At 41.4% G+C, this 22,099-nt stretch overlaps 1 protein-coding gene across 10 annotated transcripts in view; it reads right to left on the reverse strand.

Annotated features, from left to right (window-relative positions):
* Positions 1–18,957: 18,957 nt before the first annotated feature.
* Positions 18,958–22,099, reverse strand: part of COBL (cordon-bleu WH2 repeat protein) — a 264,580-nt gene continuing 261,438 nt past the window's right edge. For all 10 annotated transcript variants that reach the window (XM_079150327.1, XM_079150317.1, XM_079150326.1 and 7 more), the window contains one exon: positions 18,958–20,419. In XM_079150327.1, the coding sequence (XP_079006453.1) occupies positions 20,402–20,419 (18 nt within the window). In that variant the 3' untranslated portion in view covers positions 18,958–20,401. The remainder of the gene's footprint in view (positions 20,420–22,099) is intronic.

Raw genomic sequence — 22,099 nt, forward strand, 5'->3', positions numbered from 1 at the left:
AATACTTTGGCAAGGAGCCAGGGAATTTGCATTTTTAACAGGCTCCCTGGGTGACTCTAATGCAATTAAAGTTTGAGAGCCTCTGCCTTGTGCCCTGCTGAGTCCCCTCACTCCACACAGACATAATTAAGCCTCTTAATTACACTTTTTGCCAAGAATTAACAGAGTCTTAATTATCTGAGAACACTGAGTGACAATAAGAGGCAAGAGATAGTTTGGTTTTTATTCAAAGTGAAGGCAAAATTTGAACATCAATGACAGTAGCTATCTCCTGGTGTAACTGGGGGCTCTCTACTGAGAATACCATGGCCATTCAGGATATCTTTCTCCATTCTAGATGGATCCATGTTAGCAAAATGGAGTTCCCAATCATAATTCTGTAGACGTTTAAGGAATTTAATGCACAGATTTTTGTTAAACTCATAGGCTTTCCCACATGAAAAAGGGACGTCACTGCTGAAGTAGTATCCATTTGGGTGTATGTAGATCTATTTAAGAATCTTGTTATTTTCTAACACTCATACCTATAAGTAAGTCTAACACTAAATATATAAGAACTCTCCACCCTGGTGAATAAGTCTAGTTTCACCTGTCATTCATTTCCATGTGCATTCAATGCACATTTGTGGACCAGACCACTTTACTGGTATGGAAATAGAGGCATAAAACAGTTGCGTTGTCCTTTGAATAGGGACAAGACTGAAAATATAGCATCTGATTCTGGCTGTGGGGCTCAGGAACATTTTCCATTCTTCCTTGATCTCCATTACTGCCAACTGTGTTGATCTTCACTCTGTATGACTCTGAACAAGAGGCATAAGAGTGGAAACTGGTTTCCTTGAGTCCTCTTCTAATGAAGCCCTGAATCTTTCCTGAGGTGAAGCACCTAGTTGTTTGTGTGAAATTCCCCTCCCCACTCAGTCCCTGCTTGAATCTCTCACCATATCATCTCATCACAATAGAGGCTTGAGCCCTTGAGAGGGATGTGGGGATTCCTGGGAGGTAGAACACCATAAGCCATCATGCCTAGTACTTGCTTTGCACATTTCAGTGCATCGTTTTGGTTGAATAAATAAATGACCATTATGGTTTAGATATGAGGTGTCCCCAAAGCTCATGTATGAGACAATACAAGGATTTTCAGAGATGAAATTATTAGATCATGAAAGGTGCAACCTAATCAGCGGTTTGATCCATTTATCTCCCCCCCTCGCTGCAGGGGGTTTGGAAGTTTTTCACCATGCTCAGCCACCCAGGCACTCAGCTGCTGCTGCAGCCATGGTGCCAGGAAGGTTGGCTCCTACCCAAGATGATGGCAGATGTTGGTGTTAACCATATGATGCTGGTTCTGCAGGAATGCAGGATGTTGGAATTAGGGGGTCATAGAGGCTTCCACTGAGATTTCAGAGGAAAGTCTGGAAAGCTAGGCAAAGTGTGGCAGGGTCAGAGTTCCTATAGGTTGCCCCTGAAAGGGCAATAAATGAGGAAGCTGAAGGAAGCTGAAGTTGCAGTGGAGATCCTGTGATTAAGAGATGCTACTAACATTGAATATTTACTGAGGAAAGCTGCAGGAATCAAGCAGAAACAAGGCAACAGAGCAGCCATGTGGGCTGCAACCAACAAGGCCTAGGGACCGAGCTACTCAGGTCCTATGGAGAGAACATTATGGTGCCATGTGCCCCATATGCTGGATGTGGAGCTACAGTACTTGTTTGCCAGCTGGAATTGGGTATTGCTTTCATCCCACCTCTTCTTTCTATGCATCTCTTTCTCCCTTTTGGAATGGAAATGTTTACTCTGTGCCATTATATATTGGATATAAGTCATTTAATCTTTCTAGGGGAAAACATCTGTGAGTTTGCCTTGAGTCTCAGATGAGATTTTGGACTTGGACTTTTGGGTAGGGTTGAAACTGTTAAGACTACAGGGACTCTTGGAAATGAACTAAATGTATTTTGCATTATGAGATGAGCATGAGGTTTGCGGGGTCCAAGGGTGAAATGCTATGGTTTAGATATGAGGTGCCTCCCAAAAGCTCATGAGTAAGAGAGAATGCAAGAATTTTCAGAGGTGAATGATTAGATTAAAAGAAGTGTAACCTAATCTGTGGAATAATCCACTAACATGTAGGCAGGTAGGGTACAGCTTGAAGAGGTAGGTCACTAGGCATGCCTTTGGAGTATAGATTTTATCCCTGGTGAGTGGGTCATTCTCTCTGCTTCCTGGTTGCCATGTCTTGAACTGCTTTTCTCTGCTACATGTTTCTGCCATGATGTTCTGCCTCATCTCAGGTCTGGAGCGATGGAGTCAGCTGACTGTAGACTGAACCTCTGAATCTGTGAGCCAAAATAAAGTTTTTCTCCTCTAAGTTGTTCTTGTCAGATCTTTTGGTCACAGCAACAAAGAGCTGACTAATATGATTACTGTGAAAACCTCAGTAAGAATGGGAAAGAGACAGACTCATTTAGATGAAAGTTGGGAAGAAAGAGAAAGGCACTGAGCTTTTTGGACATGATTGCAGGCTGGAGCAGATAGAGGAGAATGGAACGGCATCAGAGCAGAAGCATAAGGAAGCTGGAGAAATAATTCTTAGTCAAATAATTCTCTTGATATCTGCCTCTTTCTTGCTGTTTCTACTGATTCTTCTCCCCAAGGCCGAACAACCTTGTAATCCTTATGATGGCAGGAATTGCCAAAATAGGAAAACTCTTACCCCCGGATTATTGGCATATTTTTTTCCCTTAAAGCCCTTAGTTACTACTATGTCTCCACCAGAACTCATGTGGAAACCGAATTCTTATTGTGAGGTATTAAGAGGTGGGGCCTTTTAAAAGGGAATTAGTGGATTAGTGATTAGTAATTAATGGATTAATCTGTTGATGGATTAACAGATTAATAGATAATAGGTCATCTCAGATGAATATCCAAGCAGACCCTCTGCAGGGCCCTGGAGCTCTTTCTCCATGCAGTTAAGCCTTCTGTGGACTCTAGTGGTTGTATTCTCCTTGGACTCTCAGCTCCATCTCCCCTACTGAAGGGGTGCACCCAACCATGCCTTGTTTTCTCTTGCTGCAACTCATCCTAGAAACTCTCCCAAAGCAAGAAACTAGGTAACTGCAAGACTCGATTACTTGTTTTCCTTCATTTAAGGATCAATTTATTGCCAGATTCTTAATATCTAGAAGACCAGTGCTTCATGTATTTGTTTCTTGGTTGTTTCACCTAGGAAGACAAATGTATTTCTTATAACTCCATTTGATTAAAAGTGGAAGTTTGTAAGACACTATATTTAAATTTAAAATATTCGCAAGGAAGGAACTGAATGAAATCCATGTTAAGTGAAATAAGCCAGACACAGAAAGACAAGTACCACGTGATCTCACTAACATGGGGAAGCCACAGAGCTGACGGCATAGAAGTTGAGAATAGAGTGGTGGTGAGCAGAAGCTGAGGAGATTGGGAGGATGGCGTTGTGGGGAGATGATGATCAACGGGTTCTGAGAGTTAGACAGGAGTAAATGTGAGTGTGATTGTAGATAATGATAATGTGCTATACATTTCAAAAAGCTGAAGAAAGGATTTTGAATGTTTTCACCATGAAGAAATGATAACTTATTTGAGGAGATAGATATTTCTGGCCTGACTTGAACATGATACAACGTGTACATGTATTGAAACATCACACAGTACACCACATACATGCACAAGTTTTATGCTTTCATATCACTTAAAATTTTTAAAAACTTACATATTGAAATATAACAAATTAAAGATCAAACATATTGATTAAATTAATAAATATAAAACATAAACAATTTCTGTTTTTAGGTGAGTTAAACCAATTTATATTAATCCCCCATTCTCCTCAGCCTCTGCTGACCACCATTTACTTTCAACTTCTGTGACATCAGCTCTTGTAGATTCCCCATGTTACTGAGATTATGTTGTACTTGTCTTTCTAATGGACTAACAAAGGAAAATTCAAATCCCTTCTATTTATAAGATAGTTAAAATGAAGAGTTTAGAAAATTCAAAATAAAAGCTGAGGATGACAATATGCTAGGTAAACATAAGCAAGAAGAAAGCAGGGTTTATGCTCTGGGTAGCTGGAGCAGACATATCAGGACCTTGCTCATATCTCATTATTTCTACTTTGTTGCCTACCAGCCTAAATTTCCTCTTCCAGCTACTTATTTTTTTCTAAGATGATTTTCCCTGGCAGCCAGAGTCTTCTCCATGTGGTAGAGTAGACCTGCTGAAGAATTCATATCCCCTGAGCAGTCCAAAACTCAGTGATGAAAGGTGGCATGCAAATACCCCAACTCCCTCACCCCTAGCCAGAATCACCCTGAGGCATGCATATTCCACAGGAGTTCCTAAGTGAAATAAAGTTCCCTCGGTCTCTAGGAGCACACAGCTTTGCAATGCTCCATTTCTTGGTTCTCCATTCTTCCTTGACTCCCTTTCTCATCAGCTTACTAGTGCTTTCTTCATTTTCGAGATAAACCCCTTGCACTTGAATCCTTGTCTTAAGATTTACTTCAAAGAAACCCAGAGTGAGAGGATATCAGAAAACGCAGAATCCAGTTCCCCAAAACAAACCAAAACACAACAAATACACACATCAATAACACTAGAGATTAAAATTTGTAGAGAAGATACAAGTTTTGTGAATGCCTCTGCATTAAATATCAGAGCAATAACCTTTACTTGAGGAGATGGAAGGGAGAAGTAGATCAAAACACATTCACTGCAGGAAACCTTTCCTCGGTCATAGACAAAACATTTAATAAGGACATAAAATACCAAACCACCAAATCATTAGGTTGTTTTGTCACTATACATGGGATTCCCAAACCAGGTTATAGAAAACACACCTTCTCACAAGCACAAATTGAATTTTTTTAAAAAATTGACCATATTTTAAGACACATGTGATGATATTAAGTACCTCAAAAACAAAAACAAAAACAAACAAAAACAAACTACTGACAGCACCTATGACCATAATACAATAAATTAAAAGTTAATAACGATTTTTAAAGGCCCTCCAATAATTTAAAAACAAGTTCAAAGCCATAAAACTAACTTGAAGCAGTAAGAAAGGGCAATTGTGGGGCTCACTTTGTTTTCTTTCTTTCATCAAGGAACTCTTGGTTATTAAACAACCCTTGGTTCAAAGAGGAAAAACAAAACTAAATTAAAAAGTTTCCAGAAAATAGAAATAATAAAAACAGTACATCGGAATCTAAAATTAATTGTAGTAAATACTTATTTCACTAAAAGTGAAAATACATTAATAAATTGCCAAGTCAAAATGCAGAAAAAGATCAACAAAATAAACTGAAAGAAGAAAAAGCCAGTAAAAATAGTATCAGATTAACAAAGGAGAAACCCAGAGCAGAATTAGCTAAAAAAGAATGTGAAGTTTATTCTTTGCAAACAAGAGCCAGCTTAATAAAATAAATGAAGGAGAGAAACCACAAGTACACAAAAAAGAGTTGACAAGAAAAATAACTATTAAAAGAGAAGAAATAAAAAAGAAGTCATATATTTAGCAGAATGTTCTACAAATAAATTTAACAACTTTGCGAAAATGGGTACCTTTTTAGGAAAATGTAATTATTAAAGTTGACCCCAGGAAAGAGAAAAGGTATAATGAGGAACAATTCCCATAGAAGTGGAGGAAGTTGTAAAAAGATTCCTTGTAAATAAGCCCCATGACCAGATGTTTTCTTAGAAAAATTTTTACCAAATCACTAAAAATCAGAAAATTCCAGTGAGACATGAGACAGAATGGATCCCCAACCTTAACAAATCTAATATGAAAAAGTAATACAGCAGCTCACTTAAATATGAATTCATTGTGACCTAATGAGGCTTATTCCAGAAATGAAAAGGTGATTCAACACTGGGGGATTGAAAGTCTGTTTAGCTGGGCTTGGTGGCACATGTTGGTAATTCTAGCTACTTGGGAGACTGAGGCATGAAGGTAGCAAGTTCCAGCCTGGGCAACTCTGTGAGATCCTGTATCAAAATTAAAATCAAAGGGCTGGGGACATAGACTAGTGGGAGAGTGCTTGCCCAATATCTGTGAGGTCCTGTGTTCAAATTTCCAATATACTGGAAAAAGTCTGATTAAAAAAAAAAAAAATCCTATTATCAATTCAATAGATGTTGGAAAAGCACTTAAAATTTTATGTTCATAATGATTTAAAAAAAACTTTAAAAGAAAAGGAAGAGATACTTTTGAAAAAATTATATAACATATCAAAAGCCACCTTCCTATAAAGAGGAAACCTTAGAGGCAGTTTTACCCTAGAACAGAAAAAGAAAAAGGAGGAGGAGGAGGACGGGAGGGGACAGGAAGAGGTATTATCGGTGACGAGGTGGTGGTGGCAGCAGGTATGCTCACAATCTCCACTACTATTTAACTTTGAATTAGAGGCTTTCAGACAATGCAATTAGAAGCACAGGGATTGGAAGGAAAGAAACAAAACTACCTCTATTTACAAATGGTGTCATCACAAATCTGCAAAACCAAAAGAATTGATACTTTTGGTATCAATACTTCTGTAAACAATAAAATGACTTACTATTACATTGATTATCTTCATAAATGTAAACAAAACTGTTAGCAGATATGCTGGAATAACAAATAAGAATGATTATGACAATAGACATTTCATAAAATGGTTAGAAGGAATGTACTCTTTTAAAAATAAAAACCTGTATGAAGAAATCTATAAAATAGAAATAGACTTTGGCAAATGGATATCTATATACTTATTTATCCACATGTATGTATATCACAACTTTTTTCCAAAATTTAATTTATAATTTATTGCGATCAAAATAAGTTGAGCAAATTGATTTAAAACTTAATTTTCAAGAATAAATGATTTAGCTTAGTCAGGAAACTCTGAAATGAAGAGCTATTTTGGAGGGCTAGACTCTCCATATATTGAACAATATTAATAATTAGTAACTAACTCTATAATTAAAACAATGTGTCTGAGGAAATATTTGTAGATCATCCATAGATTAAGGACTTATGTCTAGAATATATAAATAGCTCTCAGGCTGGGGATGTAGCTCAGTGATGGAATGCTTGCCTAACATGTTTGATGCCCTGGGTTTGATCCCCAGCACAGAAAAGAAAAAGTGGACCAAAAATTTGAATAGATACTTCATCAAAGATGTGCAAATGGCAAATTCTCCACATGATTAGTTATTATGAAAATGCAAATAAAAACCAAAATGAGATGTCATTACACACCTATTATGATGGTTAAAAATTTAAAGGTCTAATTACGATTGTTAAATTTGTGTGGAGACTTGGCTGGACCATGGTACCAGGAAAATCAGTCCATATTCTAGATGCTTCTAGAATCCATTCAATTTTGGATGAGATTAACATTTAAATTGGGGAATTGTAAATAAAACAGACTGTCCTCCACAATGTGAGTGGACCTCATCTCATCAGAAGGTATAAACAGAACAAAAAGCTTACTTCTACTTAGTAAGAGGGAATTCCACAAAAGACAACCAAAGAGAGAGAAATTTGGGAAATGTATACAATTGCATGTGGTCATTTAAAGATTTGTCAAGAGAGGGAAAAAAGAACAGAATGAAGTTATAAAACAAAATGGAGCATTTGGGTAATGGATTAGCATAGAATGAGAGAGAAAGGTGTTCAGAAGTACTCTTGGCTTTCTGGCTCGTGTGGTGGGTGGCCTGGCAAAAGGGGACACAGATTGTAGCACTAGCTAGCACCCATTCTTAGTTACCTTTGGAATATTGGGAATGCCATCAAAAGCTCTCTTATCATAGTTACAAAAAGTTGCAATAAAAGTCGACATAATGCAATCTATAACTGTTTTGCGTTGATTTTATATGGATGCTGGCAAATCTCATACCTTCTTAGTTTATGATACTTTGTGCACGTGGTATATGGCCACTGACTCTTGATTCCCATTTGGGTCATGCCAGGGTATGGAGAACTTGTGCCCATGGTTGTTTTCTAGAACCGTTCAGGGTTTTCTGCATCAGCTCTTAGAGTTAACCTGGGAAACCCTCTCACCCTCACCCAGACAGCCTGTCAGTTAGTACTTCTCTCAATCCCTTGGATTACCAGAGGTAACTTTCCAGTGGCTTGTTTTCTCCATGCTTACTCCATCAAACATGCCCTAGTTGAGAGATGTTTCTGGACTAGTCCTGTTATTCTCTCCTCAGAGACCTCAGCGATTTCTCATGGCTTCAAGACGAAGTTCCAAAGCATCAATTTTCTTCTCTGAAGACTTATTTTCTGAAAATTTCTATCTTGTTCTATTTCTCCCAGTCTTTGCTAAACACTCTCTGTCCAGAATGACTCACAAATCCCTTCTCATTCTTTGGTCACCAACTTAGTTGTCACTTTCTTTGGTGGTGTTTGGGACCTATGTTCTAGGTGTCTATCCCACTCTGCATTTGCTATCACATCTCTCTTCCCCTCCCCACCCGCCTCTGAGGAGGGTCTCTGGGTCAGGCATTGCTGCTCTGCAGTATGGAGCCTGCCCTTAGGCAAAGAGCCTTTGGTGGTTGTTGAATTTAAAAGGGAGGAAGGGCACAGTTCCATTGATATCCCCTATACGTGTGACTTTGTTCAAATAAATATTTTCCTCTCATTCTCAAAATCTATGAAGGGTCCCAAAGTTGATATATTTGACACATAGCTATGAAATTACTACTTAGAAATTTCTGGTGCTTAATTCATATTTCTGGCATTTTCCAACCCATTCCATGGAAATTCCACCTTACTGGTAACACACTACTTTTAGGAATAATTTGTAATTAATTATAATTTCTTAAACATTTATTTTTTTCTTTTAGTTGGGTTGTGTCAGGTCCTTTAGTGGAATAAAGTAGTTTGTTAAAATATCATCATTAAAACATGTGACTCTTCATTTTTATATTGTCAGAGAAGGTTGCTAATTACAAGATAAAACTGGAATAGTTTGGCTTCCTTGGATATATGCATTATGTAGAAAGGAAAGTGAATAAATGATTAACTTTGGTAAATGAGAGAGGTGGAGGCACATATCTTCATTGTAATGATACAAGAGGAAAAAGGAAACGGGAAACTTCCAACTCATACGAAGAAAGGCCAAACACTGTTTTACTTGGAAATTTCTAGATTCACATTGAACTCAGATATCCACTCTTATTAATTCAAAGTCATCTTTTCACCCCAAGTCAATACTCTTATGATGATACATTGAGGTTTTCTTTTCTCTCATTAGGCATTAGGAAGGACATTTGTCCTTCCAGAACATCTTTCTATCTTTCCTTGCTGTCTGCACCAGGGGGCTGACCATTATGGATTGTATCAACAAGTTCCCTTGCTTTCTGAATTCTGGTTGGATCTGAACAATAGAAAACAATGGAAGGTATTGGAGGCAGAAAAAGAACAAGGTTGGGGTATTTATTGTCAAGCCAGGCTATGGTTTGGCAGTGACTTTATTTCCATCTCAACAGCCCATCGCTTGTCTATGAGACCCTAATAAGTGCAGAACACTTGCCAGGCTGTGGTCACTTTACCTTTCCTCACCCTTCATTATGATATGGGTAAAGACTCTACTGGTTGCCAGCCCTAAGTTTATCATACCATCCCTTGATGGTTTCCTTAAACCCTGCCCAAATATTGTCAGTTTTTCATCACTGTGACCATACTGTGATGACAAGAACAACCTGTAATGAATAACTTAGGGGAGAAAAAGTGTATTTGGGACTCATGGCTTCAGAGTTTAGTCCATTGTCAGGCAACTCCACTGCTTTGGTTCCAACATGAGGCAGAACATCATGAAGGAAAGCATGGTAAAAGAAAGATGCTGAGCTCACAGATAAACCAAGAAGAGGGGGTGAGGGAGGAAGAGAGAAAGGAAGGCACCAGGGACAGATATAGCCCAAAGCTACACACCCAGTGACCCACTTCCTCCAGCCATACCCCATCTACCTACAGTTACCACCTAGTAGTCTATTTGAGTTATTAATCCACCAAATGGATTAATCCACTGATGAGGTCACAGCTCTCACAATTCAAGCTTTCCCCCTGTGAACATTGCTGCATTGCCTAATGCACGAGTTTTGGGGTGGGGGGGACATTCCAGAGTCAAATGATAACAACAAATAATCCTAGCAGTAACATTTCCTCAGATAACCCATTTGAGTAAGTCATTTGTTTCTGGGACTTTGATTGACATAGCATCAAAGATCTTCCTGCCTAGAAAACACAATTCCAGAACAATAGAGATTTAGAGATCACTTATTCCAAGTTCCTTGCTTACAAGGAAGATATTGGTACTCACAGAGAAGGGGCAGCTTGTTGGACTCCATATAACCATAGACAGCAAACTGGAGACTAGAAACAAGGGCTCTTGTCTTTTCAGACCAAAGCTCTCACCTTGGTTCCAAAAGGCATGAATCAAATCAGTGATCTTTCTTATTATTAATAATTATGATCCCTATTACATTAGTTAGTTTTTATTAAGGGTTTCTGGCGTGGCAGTCATTGTGCTAAATGTGTATATTTATCATCTTCAGTTCCCTCACTCTCATGATATGGTTCCTGCATTTTTGCCAGGGTTAGGGATGAGGAAACCTCTGGCCATTGCTGCATTGGGGACCAAGTCTTCAACAAATGAGCTTTTGGGAGACATTCCAGATTTAAGTCATACAATGTGTAATGAATTATCACACTATATTACATAAATATCTACAATTTAAAAATGATTTTGAGGCCGGGCATAGTGGCACATGTCTATAATCCCAGCTACTTGGGAGGATGAGGCAGGAAGACCAAGTGAGTCCAAGAATTCAAGGCCAGCCTGGGCAGCATAGCAAGATCCTGAATTGAATAATAATAATGATAATAATAATTAATAGTAATAATAATAATTTTGAATTAAAGTAATTTTTATTTTTAAATTTGTTCTAATTAGTTATACATGAAAGTAAAGAATGCATTTTGACACATTGTACACAAATAGAACACAACTTCTCTTTCCTCTGGCTGTGAATAGTACAAAGTCATCCCAGTAGTGTAATCATACATGTAAATAGGGTAATAATGCCCATTTCATTCCACCATCCTGCCCATCCCCACACCCCCACCCCTCCCATCAGTCCCCTCTGCCCAATCCAAAGTTCTTTCATCCTTCCCTACCCCACCCCCCATTATGGACCAGCATCCATTTATCAGAGAAAATATTCAGTCTTTGGGGTTTTGGGGTCTGGCTTATTACACTTAGCATGATATTCTCCAACTCCATTATCCATTTACCAGCAAATGCCATAATTCCAGTCTTTTTTAAGGCTAATATTCCTCTGTGTACATGTACCACATTTTCTTTATCCATTCATCTGTCGAAGAGCATCTAGGTTGGTTCCATAGTTTAGCTATTGTGAATTGAGCTACTATAAACATTGATGTGGCTATGTCTCTGTAGTAGGCTGATTTTAAGCTCTTTGTGTATAAACCGAGGAGTGGGATAGTTGGGTCAAATGGTGGTTCCATTCCAAGTTTTCTGAGGAATCTCCATACTGCTTTCCATAGTGGTTGCATCAATTTGCATTCCCACCAGCAATGTATGAATGTGCCATTTTCCCCACATCCACACTAACACTTATTATTGCTTGTATCCTTGATAATTGCCATTCTGACTAGAGTGAGATGAAATCTTAGAGTAGTTTTGATTTGCATTTCTCTAATTGCTAGACACAGTGAACATTTTCTCATATATTTGTTGATCTATTGTATTTCTTCTGTGAAGTGTCTGTTCAGTTCCTTAGCCCATTTATTGATTGGATTATTTGTATTTTTGGTGTTAAGTTTTTTGAGTTCTTTATATATCCTGGAGATTAGTGCTCTATCTTCAGTGCATGTGGTAAAGATTCTCTCCCATTCTGTAGGCTCTTCCTTCACTTTATTATTTCCTTTGCTGAGAAGAAGCTTAAATTACACTACAGAGCAATAATAACAAAACAGCATGATATTGGCACCATAATAGACATGTAGACCAATGGTACAAAATAGAAGGCAAACCCACATAAATATAGTTATCTTATACTAGACAAAGGCACCAAGAACATACATTGGAGAAAAGATAGCCTGTTGAACAAATGGTGCTAGGGAAACTGGAAATCCACCTGTAGCAAAATGAAAGTACATTTTTATGAAAAGAATTACACACGGCAACTGTCCTTGTCTATATTTTGCATCATCAAGTTACTATCTGCTTAATGAGGAAAAATTGGTAGAAACTGGAAGTGGAGAAAACGCTGCTTTCAGAAATGTTCCCATATTTGCCACCAAAGCCCATGTTCTTGGACACCATGTTTTGGGGAGAAAGAGCTGACTTCAACATAGGGTCTGGCAGAGAACCCACCACGAAGGCACTGCCATGCCCCTTTGGCAAATCTGGGCTTTGCCTGTTGGCCCCTGACGACCTGTTGCCACAGTGCCAGGGCATGGGACCCATCTGGTACACTTGGCTCTCACTGCCCTCAACGGCTCTGCCCAATGAAGGAAGCTACACCATTTTCCTGAGCTTTCATTTCCTCATGAGTAATGAAGATTGGTGGGTTTTGTACAGAAGGTCCATCTTATGATGCCCTGTCCTACAGATGAACTTCTGCTTGGGAACAAGGCTGAGAAAGATTATGACAGGAGAGCCTGACACATTGACTCCCTCTTTTCTCATCTTCACACCAGGGCTTTTCAGTCAGAGAGGGCCCTGGTGGCAGCTGCTCAGCTTCTGGTGACTCAAGAGTCTCACATTCAAGGCCAGCAGAGTCAGAATCTCCATGGTCAGAAAACCCCCACTGGAAGCCCAGGCATGACAGGACCCATGGAACCAGGGAACGCCAGTGTTCACTTCCCAAGTCTTGTTCTAACTTTGCTTCTTGTGAGGTTTTTGTGTGAACCCTCTTAGCCCTAATCCTGGTGCTCAGGAATGTTTGGATTTATGGTATATGATTGCTTATGAGGAAATTGTATCTGACTTTTCTGGTTTTCTAAGCCATATTAGAAGGTCTAAGCTAGACCTTTATTGCTCAGATACCTCAAAGTGCAAGAATGAGACCACCCCAGGACCCCAGCAGTCCTGTTAGATGCTGATGTGGTCCTAAGCCAGGGCTGCAGTTGTGATTCTTGATTGAGGAACTGAAGACACTGTGGTTCTGGAATCAAAGATGATGTTCAGGACACATTCATAATTATAGGAACTGTTCCCCACATTGGATCCAGTGAGTGAGAAGCAGAAGGACATTTCCTTTCTATGACAACATAAAAAGCACTTCATGTCTCAGTCCCCAGATGCAGAAACTCTTCCCGGCATTGAATGGAGGATGATGGGAGGGTCAGATTTGGGGGTTATGATAATGTAAGGGTGACCCCATCTGTGTGACTATGGGAAAGCCACTAAATGTCTCTGAGCCTCCATTGCTTAGAGAAAAGAGATATTATGAGATCACATATTTGAGTCCCCAGATCAGTGTCCTGGCATTTTAAAGATTATAAAAGGTATAACCTAATCAGTGGATTAATTCATTGATAGAGATTAACTGGTTGGTAACTGTGGCAGGTAGGGTGCGACTGGAGGAAGTAGGTCATTAGGGATGTGTCTTTGGGGTTTATATTTTGTCCCTGGTGGGCAGAGAGTGCTCTCTCTCTCTCTCTCTCTCTCTCTGCCCCCCCCCCATCTTTCTCTCTTCCTCCTTCTTCCTGGTGGCTACTACCTGAATTTCTTTTCTCTGCCATGTCCTTCTATCATGATATTCTCCCTCACCTATGGATTTGGTTGACTGTGGACTGAACCTCTGAGAGTGTGAGCCAAAATAAACTTTTCATCCTTGAAAGTTGTTCTTGTCAGGGTTTTGGTTAGACCAATGCAAAAGCTGACTAGAACAGGACAGAATCCCAGGAATCTGCTGTATGCGGAGGGGGGCTGTGCTGGGACAGAGCTGCTCTCCCCAGCCCAGGCTCAAGGACTGGTTGGGAGAAAAATGTGTAGTCACTGCTGGGATTCAGAACTTCACCTTTCCACCCTGTCTCATGCTCCTCAAAGTCTCTGCATCTATACACACAATCTAGGATTTAAGTGCAGCAGCCATAATGCAATTTTTTATATATATATATATATATATATATATATAATTGCAATATATATTATGTGTGTATATATTTATATATGTAAATATAATATTTCATATATATTTTATATATCCTGGGGAGTGCATGTGCATGTGTGCATATATATATATATATGTATATACATTTTTCTTAATAGTGGGTTGTTGTCAGCTCTGGGTTAGCTCTTGCAACCTGCACTTACCTATCAGTACTCCAATCAGGAGCATAGCCAAACCACTTACCAGCAGGTGCCAACCAAGGTAATCACTTCTTGGCCCAATCCTTCAGCTTTGAATGTGTTTGTATTCCAGTGGAGCACATGAGTGGGAAGACAGTGGCCTCAATCTAGGGAGTATCTCAGTGGTGGAAATAGCTCCAGTGCAGAAACTTCACCGTGGGACAACTTAGAAGCACAGCCCCGAGTGGCCGTGGTGTATGATCTTAGCTTCGGGATGTTTCCAGGTATTGCTCCCTTTGCCTGGTCAACCACTCCTTGCCTTTTCCACCTGTTAAGCAGGACTCAACCTTGATGCTCACCTCAGCTTCCATCCCAGCCCTGCCTCCAGGAAGTCTCCAACCTTGCCTATGTCTCCCTGTTCTGGGATGTGTGTCACACTCACTATGATTGGCCATTTTCATGTGATCCTGCTTCTAGTGGGATTATTGGAAGGTAAGGACTCTAATTCATAATTGTCCCGAGCACCCATCAGAGTCTGGCATAGAGAAGCTTAGAGTTAGTTGGAAAGAAATAGCAGGAGGGAAAGGGGAAGGAAGGAATGGAGGGGGGAGGGAGGAAGAGAAGGAAAGTAGGAATGAAGGAGGGAAGGTGGGATAGAGAGAGAGAGAGGAAGGGGGGAAGAAGGAAAAAGGAGGGAAGGAAGGAAAGAGAGAAGGAAAAAGAATAGGAGGATGGGAGAGTTGGGCAGGGAATGGGTACATCACCTTAGGACTCAGATGCAGGTTGCACAGGTCTGAGGAACCCAAATGCTTCGGAGCTTACCTGGGGAGGATCTGCCTGAGAATTAAACATCAGAGCTCCATCTTAGCATGCCTGATTGGAGCCGGCAGCATAGCCTAGTGTCTTGGGTCACTGGAAAGCTCCTTCTCCACCTCTCTCCTTCCTTCTCGATTATGTGGGCACCCTGTTCTACCAATGTCAGACAAGTCTCAGCCTCCCAATCTCCATCATCACACTGCCCAAATCAGGTATTGCTGCCTCTGCCCGAAACCTCCCAAGCATCAACTCCTGCCTTCTAGTGGCCAGTCCAATCACCTCCCATTAATAGCGTGTTTCTTTGTGGTGAGGAAAAAAAAATTCTCAGTCCATCTCCACTCTAATAAAGCACATTATCTGAAGCAAACTCAGGGATCAGTCAGAACCTCCAAGTCAATGTCTCCAGGAGCAAATGCACCCGTGCTTGGCTGTCAGGACTCCTGCTGGAGCATCCTCAACCAACAACACAAGGAATGACCCCAGGCTGCAGCCTGAACTACCAAGGTTTTCTGGCCCTGGAATGTTCTCTTCCATGATTGGAAGCTTTGAGGAGCCACAGGGAGGAGTGGAACTCTCCTGGACCACCTGGTCTTGCCTTCTATGCTTCCACCTGAGGAAGAAGTGTTACTAATGTCAGATTGCAGAATTCCACCTGGGCATTCACAGGTCACCATACATCAAAAGGTCATAGTTCTCCAAGGTTTAGCTGGTATGGAACATACCAGGGATGGACTGAGGTGTTGCACACTTACCCTGTTCCTTCTGTGCATGTGAGACAAGGAGAGAGAATGCAGACACTGATCTGTGAACACAGGAAGAGGCCACCCTGTTGGGCACTGGGTTTGGTGCTGTTATTTGTCTTTCTCTTTGCCCTTCTTCTTTTCTTCCTTTCTTTTTTGTTGTTTCTGTGATGAATGTGAGAACTTCTCTATTGAGTTCAAAACCAACTGAGAAATGTGGCCAGAAGTTGAATGATGATCACCTTATGACATGGCTTAGTATGCTGCCCTCTGCAGGGCAAGTTTCACCTCTGGTGCATGTGGAGCTGCTACCACAGAAGCCTCTGTTTTGGGTTAACTCTGGGTCCAGTATTGAAGGCGCTAACAGGTCAGAGGCTCTACCGTCAGGAATCTGCCTAACTCAAAGGTGATCAGAGACACTATGGAAGTAGAAGTAACAGGCTGAACACTCAATGACTGATGGCTGTGAGAGGTGAAGAAGAAAAAGAATTTGGCGATGGGAGAGTTGTTTCCTTTGTCTTTCTGAGGGGAACACACAGGGGGCAGGTTGCCCAGAAGGTGTGAGCAACAAAATGAAGGTACAGCAGTCTGGGTCACAGTCACACTGGGCACTTGGCAGCACATACAAATGAGAGGTTTTGCAGGTAATGGAACTTCAGACCAGCAACTTAGGTGAGAAGCTACGTGGGGACATAGATATGGGCACTATTTGTAAAACAGGCAGGCTGTGATTATGGAGAGATGCCCAGAGGGGGACATAAGGGAAGCCAGCATTAAAGAGGCACGGTGAGGGCTGGGGTTGTGGCTCAGTGGTAATGCACTCATCTAGCCCATGTGAGGCACTGGGTCTGATCTTCGGCATCACATAAAAATAAATAAAATAAAGATATTGTGTCCATCTACAACTAAAAATTATTTTTTAAAAAGAGGCAATGTGAAATCCTGCAGGTTGCAAATGATCTAAACCAGGGCATGTGTCATGTACAAATTCCTGTTTTAGTGTGAGGAGCAGGTTTTACAAGCTAGATCCATCAGGGAGAGTCTCAACAGCCTTTGCTCTGGTCACCTGCTTGGCAGGAGGTCTGTGAGGACCTACTTGGGGTCTCTTTTGGGCATAATGTATAACACAGAGACAGAGAGAAAATGCCAAGAATTCCAGAGCAGAGGGCTCCAAATCCACTAGCTTCTCCTTGCTTCTTTCACTAAAACTTTATTGAATACCTCATTTGAACCAGGACAATAAGAGATAATGTAGAATTTGCTATTCAGACTGGAACATTTGGGGAGAAAGAGTGCTCTTAATAATTATGCTGGTATAACAGGCAGGCCTTTTCCCATCTCCTGCCCTAAGACTCTTCACTGTGGTCGGGGCAGAGATGAAGAGTGATGTGTATGGGAGAGTTAAGGGAACCTGGGAAGAGCACACGGGGAGTGGGGAGAAGGCTGACCCTGGTGGAGATGCAGAGGTCCAGTGTCCAGGACAGGGCTGGATTTTCCAGTTGAAGGAGGTGGGTAGTGGAGAGTGCTGGGCATTTCTGGCAGAGGAAATACTCAAGGAATAATGGGAGCTCTTGGGATACGTGCAGGAAACAGGTGGACTGACTGAGGTTGAGACTGGGAAGCGGGAGGGGGAGATCCAGACTATTAGGGGTCCTATAGGCTGGGGAAGGAGTTTAGGTCCAGCTCCGTAGGTAGCAGGGCGCCATGGAGGGTGGCTGCAGGAGCCACGGGGCGAAAACTACGGGAGGCCCAGACTGGCTTGATCCTCTCAGCCTTCAGTTTGCTCCCCTGCGAGGCAGCCTCTTAATGCCACTCGGGTTCACAGAGAGATGAACCAAGAACTGTTTCGAAAACACTCTGGAATAAAGACAAAAGCAGGACCCCACAGGCTCTAAGTGTTCCATGTCACACATCTCAAAACCCAAGGGTTCTGCCCTGCTCGGGATGCAGAATGCAACACGATTTCAACAAATAATAAGTTTACTATAAAGTGGATCCTTCCCCATATGAGCAAAATAAGCTAGGAAGGGAGAGCCCTCTCCTCACCAAGCCCCGTTTTTGGGTCTCTCATGTCTGCCACTCTCTTGATCTTGTTGGGAAACCAGACTATGACAAGAAATGGGGCTCCAAGTGTGTGTGAAGACTTGGGGTGGGGCAGAGGCCAGGGACACTATTTAGTATGTTTGTCTCTTCTTCTGCCTTCTATAATAGCCTCCTTCTTATTCCTCTAATACTCCAGGCAAAATCCTGCCTCAGGGCCTTTGTACTTGCTCCTCTCACTGCCAGTTGTGTATCCACCCATGACTTCCTCTCTCATTTCCTTCAGGTTTTTACTCATCCCCCCCCCCCCCCACTGAGGCCTTCATTATCCTATTTGAGTCTTACATCCCCTTTTTCTTGGTGGTTTTTGTCCTCAGAATCTAAATATACATGTCTTATCTTATCAGCATCTAAATATAAATGTCATTTTGCTGTTATCTTGTTTGTGGTTTGACTCCTCCGCTGTAATCTACACTCCACAAGAGTGAAGATGTTTGTCTGTTTTCTTATCTGATCAGAGAAGTAGAGCAGACAGCTTTAGCAGCTGGAAAAGTTTAGATGTCGGTGTCTCCCAAAGGTCCATATGCTAATGATTGGCTCCTAGTCTGAGCTGCTATTGGGGACGGGTAGAATTTTTAAGAGGTGCGGCCTGGGGGAAGGAAGTCAGGTCACTGGGGATGTGCTCTTGAAGTGCCCAGACCCTTTCTCTCTCTTTGCTTCCTGGCCACTGTGAGGTGAACAGGCATTCTCTGCCATGTGCTCCCATCCTGGTGTACTGCAACAGGCCCAAAGCAATAGGGCCCCGATCATGTATTAAAACATCTGAAACCATGAGCCAAAATAAACCCTTCGTCTTTATAAGTTATTTATCTCAGGCATTTTGTCACAGTAATAGAAAACTGACTAACACAGTAGCTGAAAATATTTGTTGATTGAAAAAAAAGAGTCCTTTCTTCCCATTTTACAGGTAGGGTATCCAAACAAATCATAGTATAAAATTCACAAAACAGAGCTATGATTTGACTTTTGTTTATTTGTGGCACTAAAAGAAATAGTGGACAGCTGTGACTAAGAGCAATTGGCTGGTAGCTCTTGCCTCACTGAGAAAGTTTAGCAACATTAATCAGACAATGCAAAGTTCCCATTCTACCTGATGCCTGGATCTGAAGTAGTTGTAAAACATTAAAATGATTTCATCATATCTTGTTTTTTTCGCTAAGAGATTTTTATTTCATGAACTCCTCTTGATATCTATTAATCTCATTTTTCTTCACTGAATAAAATGTTTTAGAGATACATGTGAAAAACTACGGCTGTGGTTAAATTTTTTATAAATGCTGGTGACTGAGCACCGGGTGCTGCAAGAGGACTATAATATAATACAAGAGCAGCCACTGAACTGTTGGGAAAAGCATCAGGGTCACATCCAAATCATGAAATCTGAAGCAGAACTTTGATCCACTCTGTGACACTCAGGTACCCAACAGCCTAGCTCCTGGGGGCTCTGCAGAACTTCAGGAGGCTCCTGACCACACCACCAGGCTCCATACTCAGGTCCCCAGGGGTGGGGGGGTGGGGGCAACCTGCTGTACTTCATAGCCAGCTGGGGATGGGCACATCCCTCCAACACTGTTCTGATCTCTGCTACCTGCCACCTTTGAGGACTTGGAAGTGCCCTCTCCACACAATTAAGATTGTTATTCTAGGCAGTAACTGTTGGTTTTTAAAAGTTTAATTGGGGCTGGGGATATAGCTGAGTTGGTAAAGTGCTTACCTCATATGCACAAAGTTCAATCCCCAGCACAAAAAAAAAAAAAAAAAAAAAAAGTTTAGTTGGTCAGATCACAGTCTAAGACCTTCTATGAGGTATTAGCCTCAAATATTTGAGGAATAAAAATCGAATAGTTTTATTACCCAACACGAGTCGTCTTTGGAAAAGCCTCCCAACTCTCTTCTTACTCCCTAAACACATAGCATCACATGGCATATGACATTCAGTTGCTTCTGTTGATTTATGGATTTTTCCCCCCCTAAAATTCAAAAGATTTTAAACCAGTCAATGATTTTAACCATCTACATGTGGTCAAAGTCTCCAAGGTCCAAAATCAATCTAAGCCATGATTCTTTTCACTGTGCTCATAAATATAATTAAGCGTGAGCGCTGGGCTCCAGCATTTATATTCCCATTAACCTGCCAACAAGAATAGTTTATTGGCAACTTTAAGTATTCAGAGGCAAAACACATTTCCTTGGCACACAAGCCGCATAGCAAAGCAGCATTTTCCTCTCCTTTGAACCATTATGCAGGAACACTGAAAATCAACTGCACGCATTTTGGCCTGTAGACAAGAAAATAACATCAAATCTTGATGTTCCTTGCCATGTGGAGTCCTTGAGTGATGATTGGGGGGTGTCTTACAGGTGGGTTCCTGTCATTCTCTGACTTTTATCAGTGATTCACACGAGCAAGGGCACCTGCAAAGAGGACAGATGTATGGTTATTTAGGATCTGTTGATAAGTTGAGGCTCTAGACCCGTGCTCAAGGGCTGTGTGCATAACCATCCTTGTAAACAGTGCTCTTGGAACAAATGGAGACCTTTTACACTGACATCCATGGAGGAATATTTCTAAAATAAAAATGTGCCTAAAAGCTTTCAATGACTTTTTATTGCATTAAAAAAAAAAAAAAAAAAAAAAAAAGAAAGAAAGAAAGAAAAGAAAAGAAACTACTGGTGAGTCTGGATTATTTGCAGGTTGTTGTCATTCCCACAGGGTTGTCTGCTGTCCCTGTCCCTACCACCATTACCCCAGCCTGCTATGGTGTCCTAATGGTTTATCTCCTACTGCTGGAAGCAGGGCTCCTTGAGGCAGGAATCACAATGGACTCACCACTCCATTCCCAGCACATGGACATTCAAGTGAGCAAAGGTTTGTGGAGTGAACGCATGAGTGCATTCCTATTCCACTTGATGAAAAAAATAAAAACTTCGACTGTTAGTTCAGCCCTGAATCCTCCTGTGATAGTCCAACTACCAGAATCATGGGATTCTGAAGAAATAAGTTTAGTGCCTCTAAAGACAAAAATTAAACTGTGTTTTCAAGAAAAGGAATGGATTCATGTGAAAAGAACACTGGCTTTCTTGGTCTTTTGCCGAGTTCCACACATTCTGAGTTTAACTATACTGTGACTTGGGCTACTGCGTTTCACTCTTCAGTGTGCCAAGCAAAGCAAATATTCAAGGATGCAAACAGATTTCTCTTAACACTAATGACCACTGCCACCACACTGAGTGGTGTGCAGGATATTTCCTGTGTGCTTCCCATGTGCTGGATGCCATAGGAAGCACTATACAAATCTTAGCTGCTGCAAATATCAGCTCAACCCAATAAGTTATGCATTATTTCCACGGTTGTGGGTATCGCTACTAACAATACCCATGACAAAACTGAAATCTAGGGAGGGTAACTTGCTCCTAATCAAACACTCACAAGTAGTGACCCACAGGCCACAGAGACCCACAGAGAGCAGGGGCCCTCTGCCCACTCACTCACATGGCTCAGATGCCGTTGGTCTTCACAAGGCCCACGAGCCCCCTGACCTCCCAGTTCCCATCAGCGCCACCTCCACCTTCGGTGGGTCCCCCCTCCCTGGGCAGTCTTTTTGATGAAGCTTCAGACAAGGTGTGTGGTGGCAGCCCTGATAATAGCTAGCATTTATGAAGCATCTTTGCTCTAGGCAGCCAGCCACCCCTGCACACACCCTCCTCCATTTCGACCCTCACAATAGTCTTAACAGAGGAAAAAATGAAGACCAAAGGCCCTGAACACATGGAAGGGACATGGGAACTACTGATGCCGGCTCTGCCCTCTTTCCAACAGCTCTCCACAGCGCTCTGCTCTAGTTTCCCACACTGGGGCCCTCTTCCTCAACTCTCCAACGTCGCAGCTTTAATGACTACCTGTAGAACCACAAGGGCACTGCTGCTGTCATTATCCATTCTCCTGGAGGCTTCTTAAAGACCCCATTTTCTTAACAAAAGCAATGTTATGGGCTATATGCTTGTTCTGCCTTTGCCTTTTCCCCAAATTCATCTGTTGGAATCCTCATTTCCAGGGTGATGGTATTAGCAGGTGGGGCCTTTTGGAGGTGAGTA

The sequence above is a fragment of the Sciurus vulgaris genome (genome assembly GCF_902686455.1).
Source record: "Sciurus vulgaris genome assembly, chromosome: 8".
Classification (NCBI taxonomy): domain Eukaryota; kingdom Metazoa; phylum Chordata; class Mammalia; order Rodentia; family Sciuridae; genus Sciurus; species Sciurus vulgaris.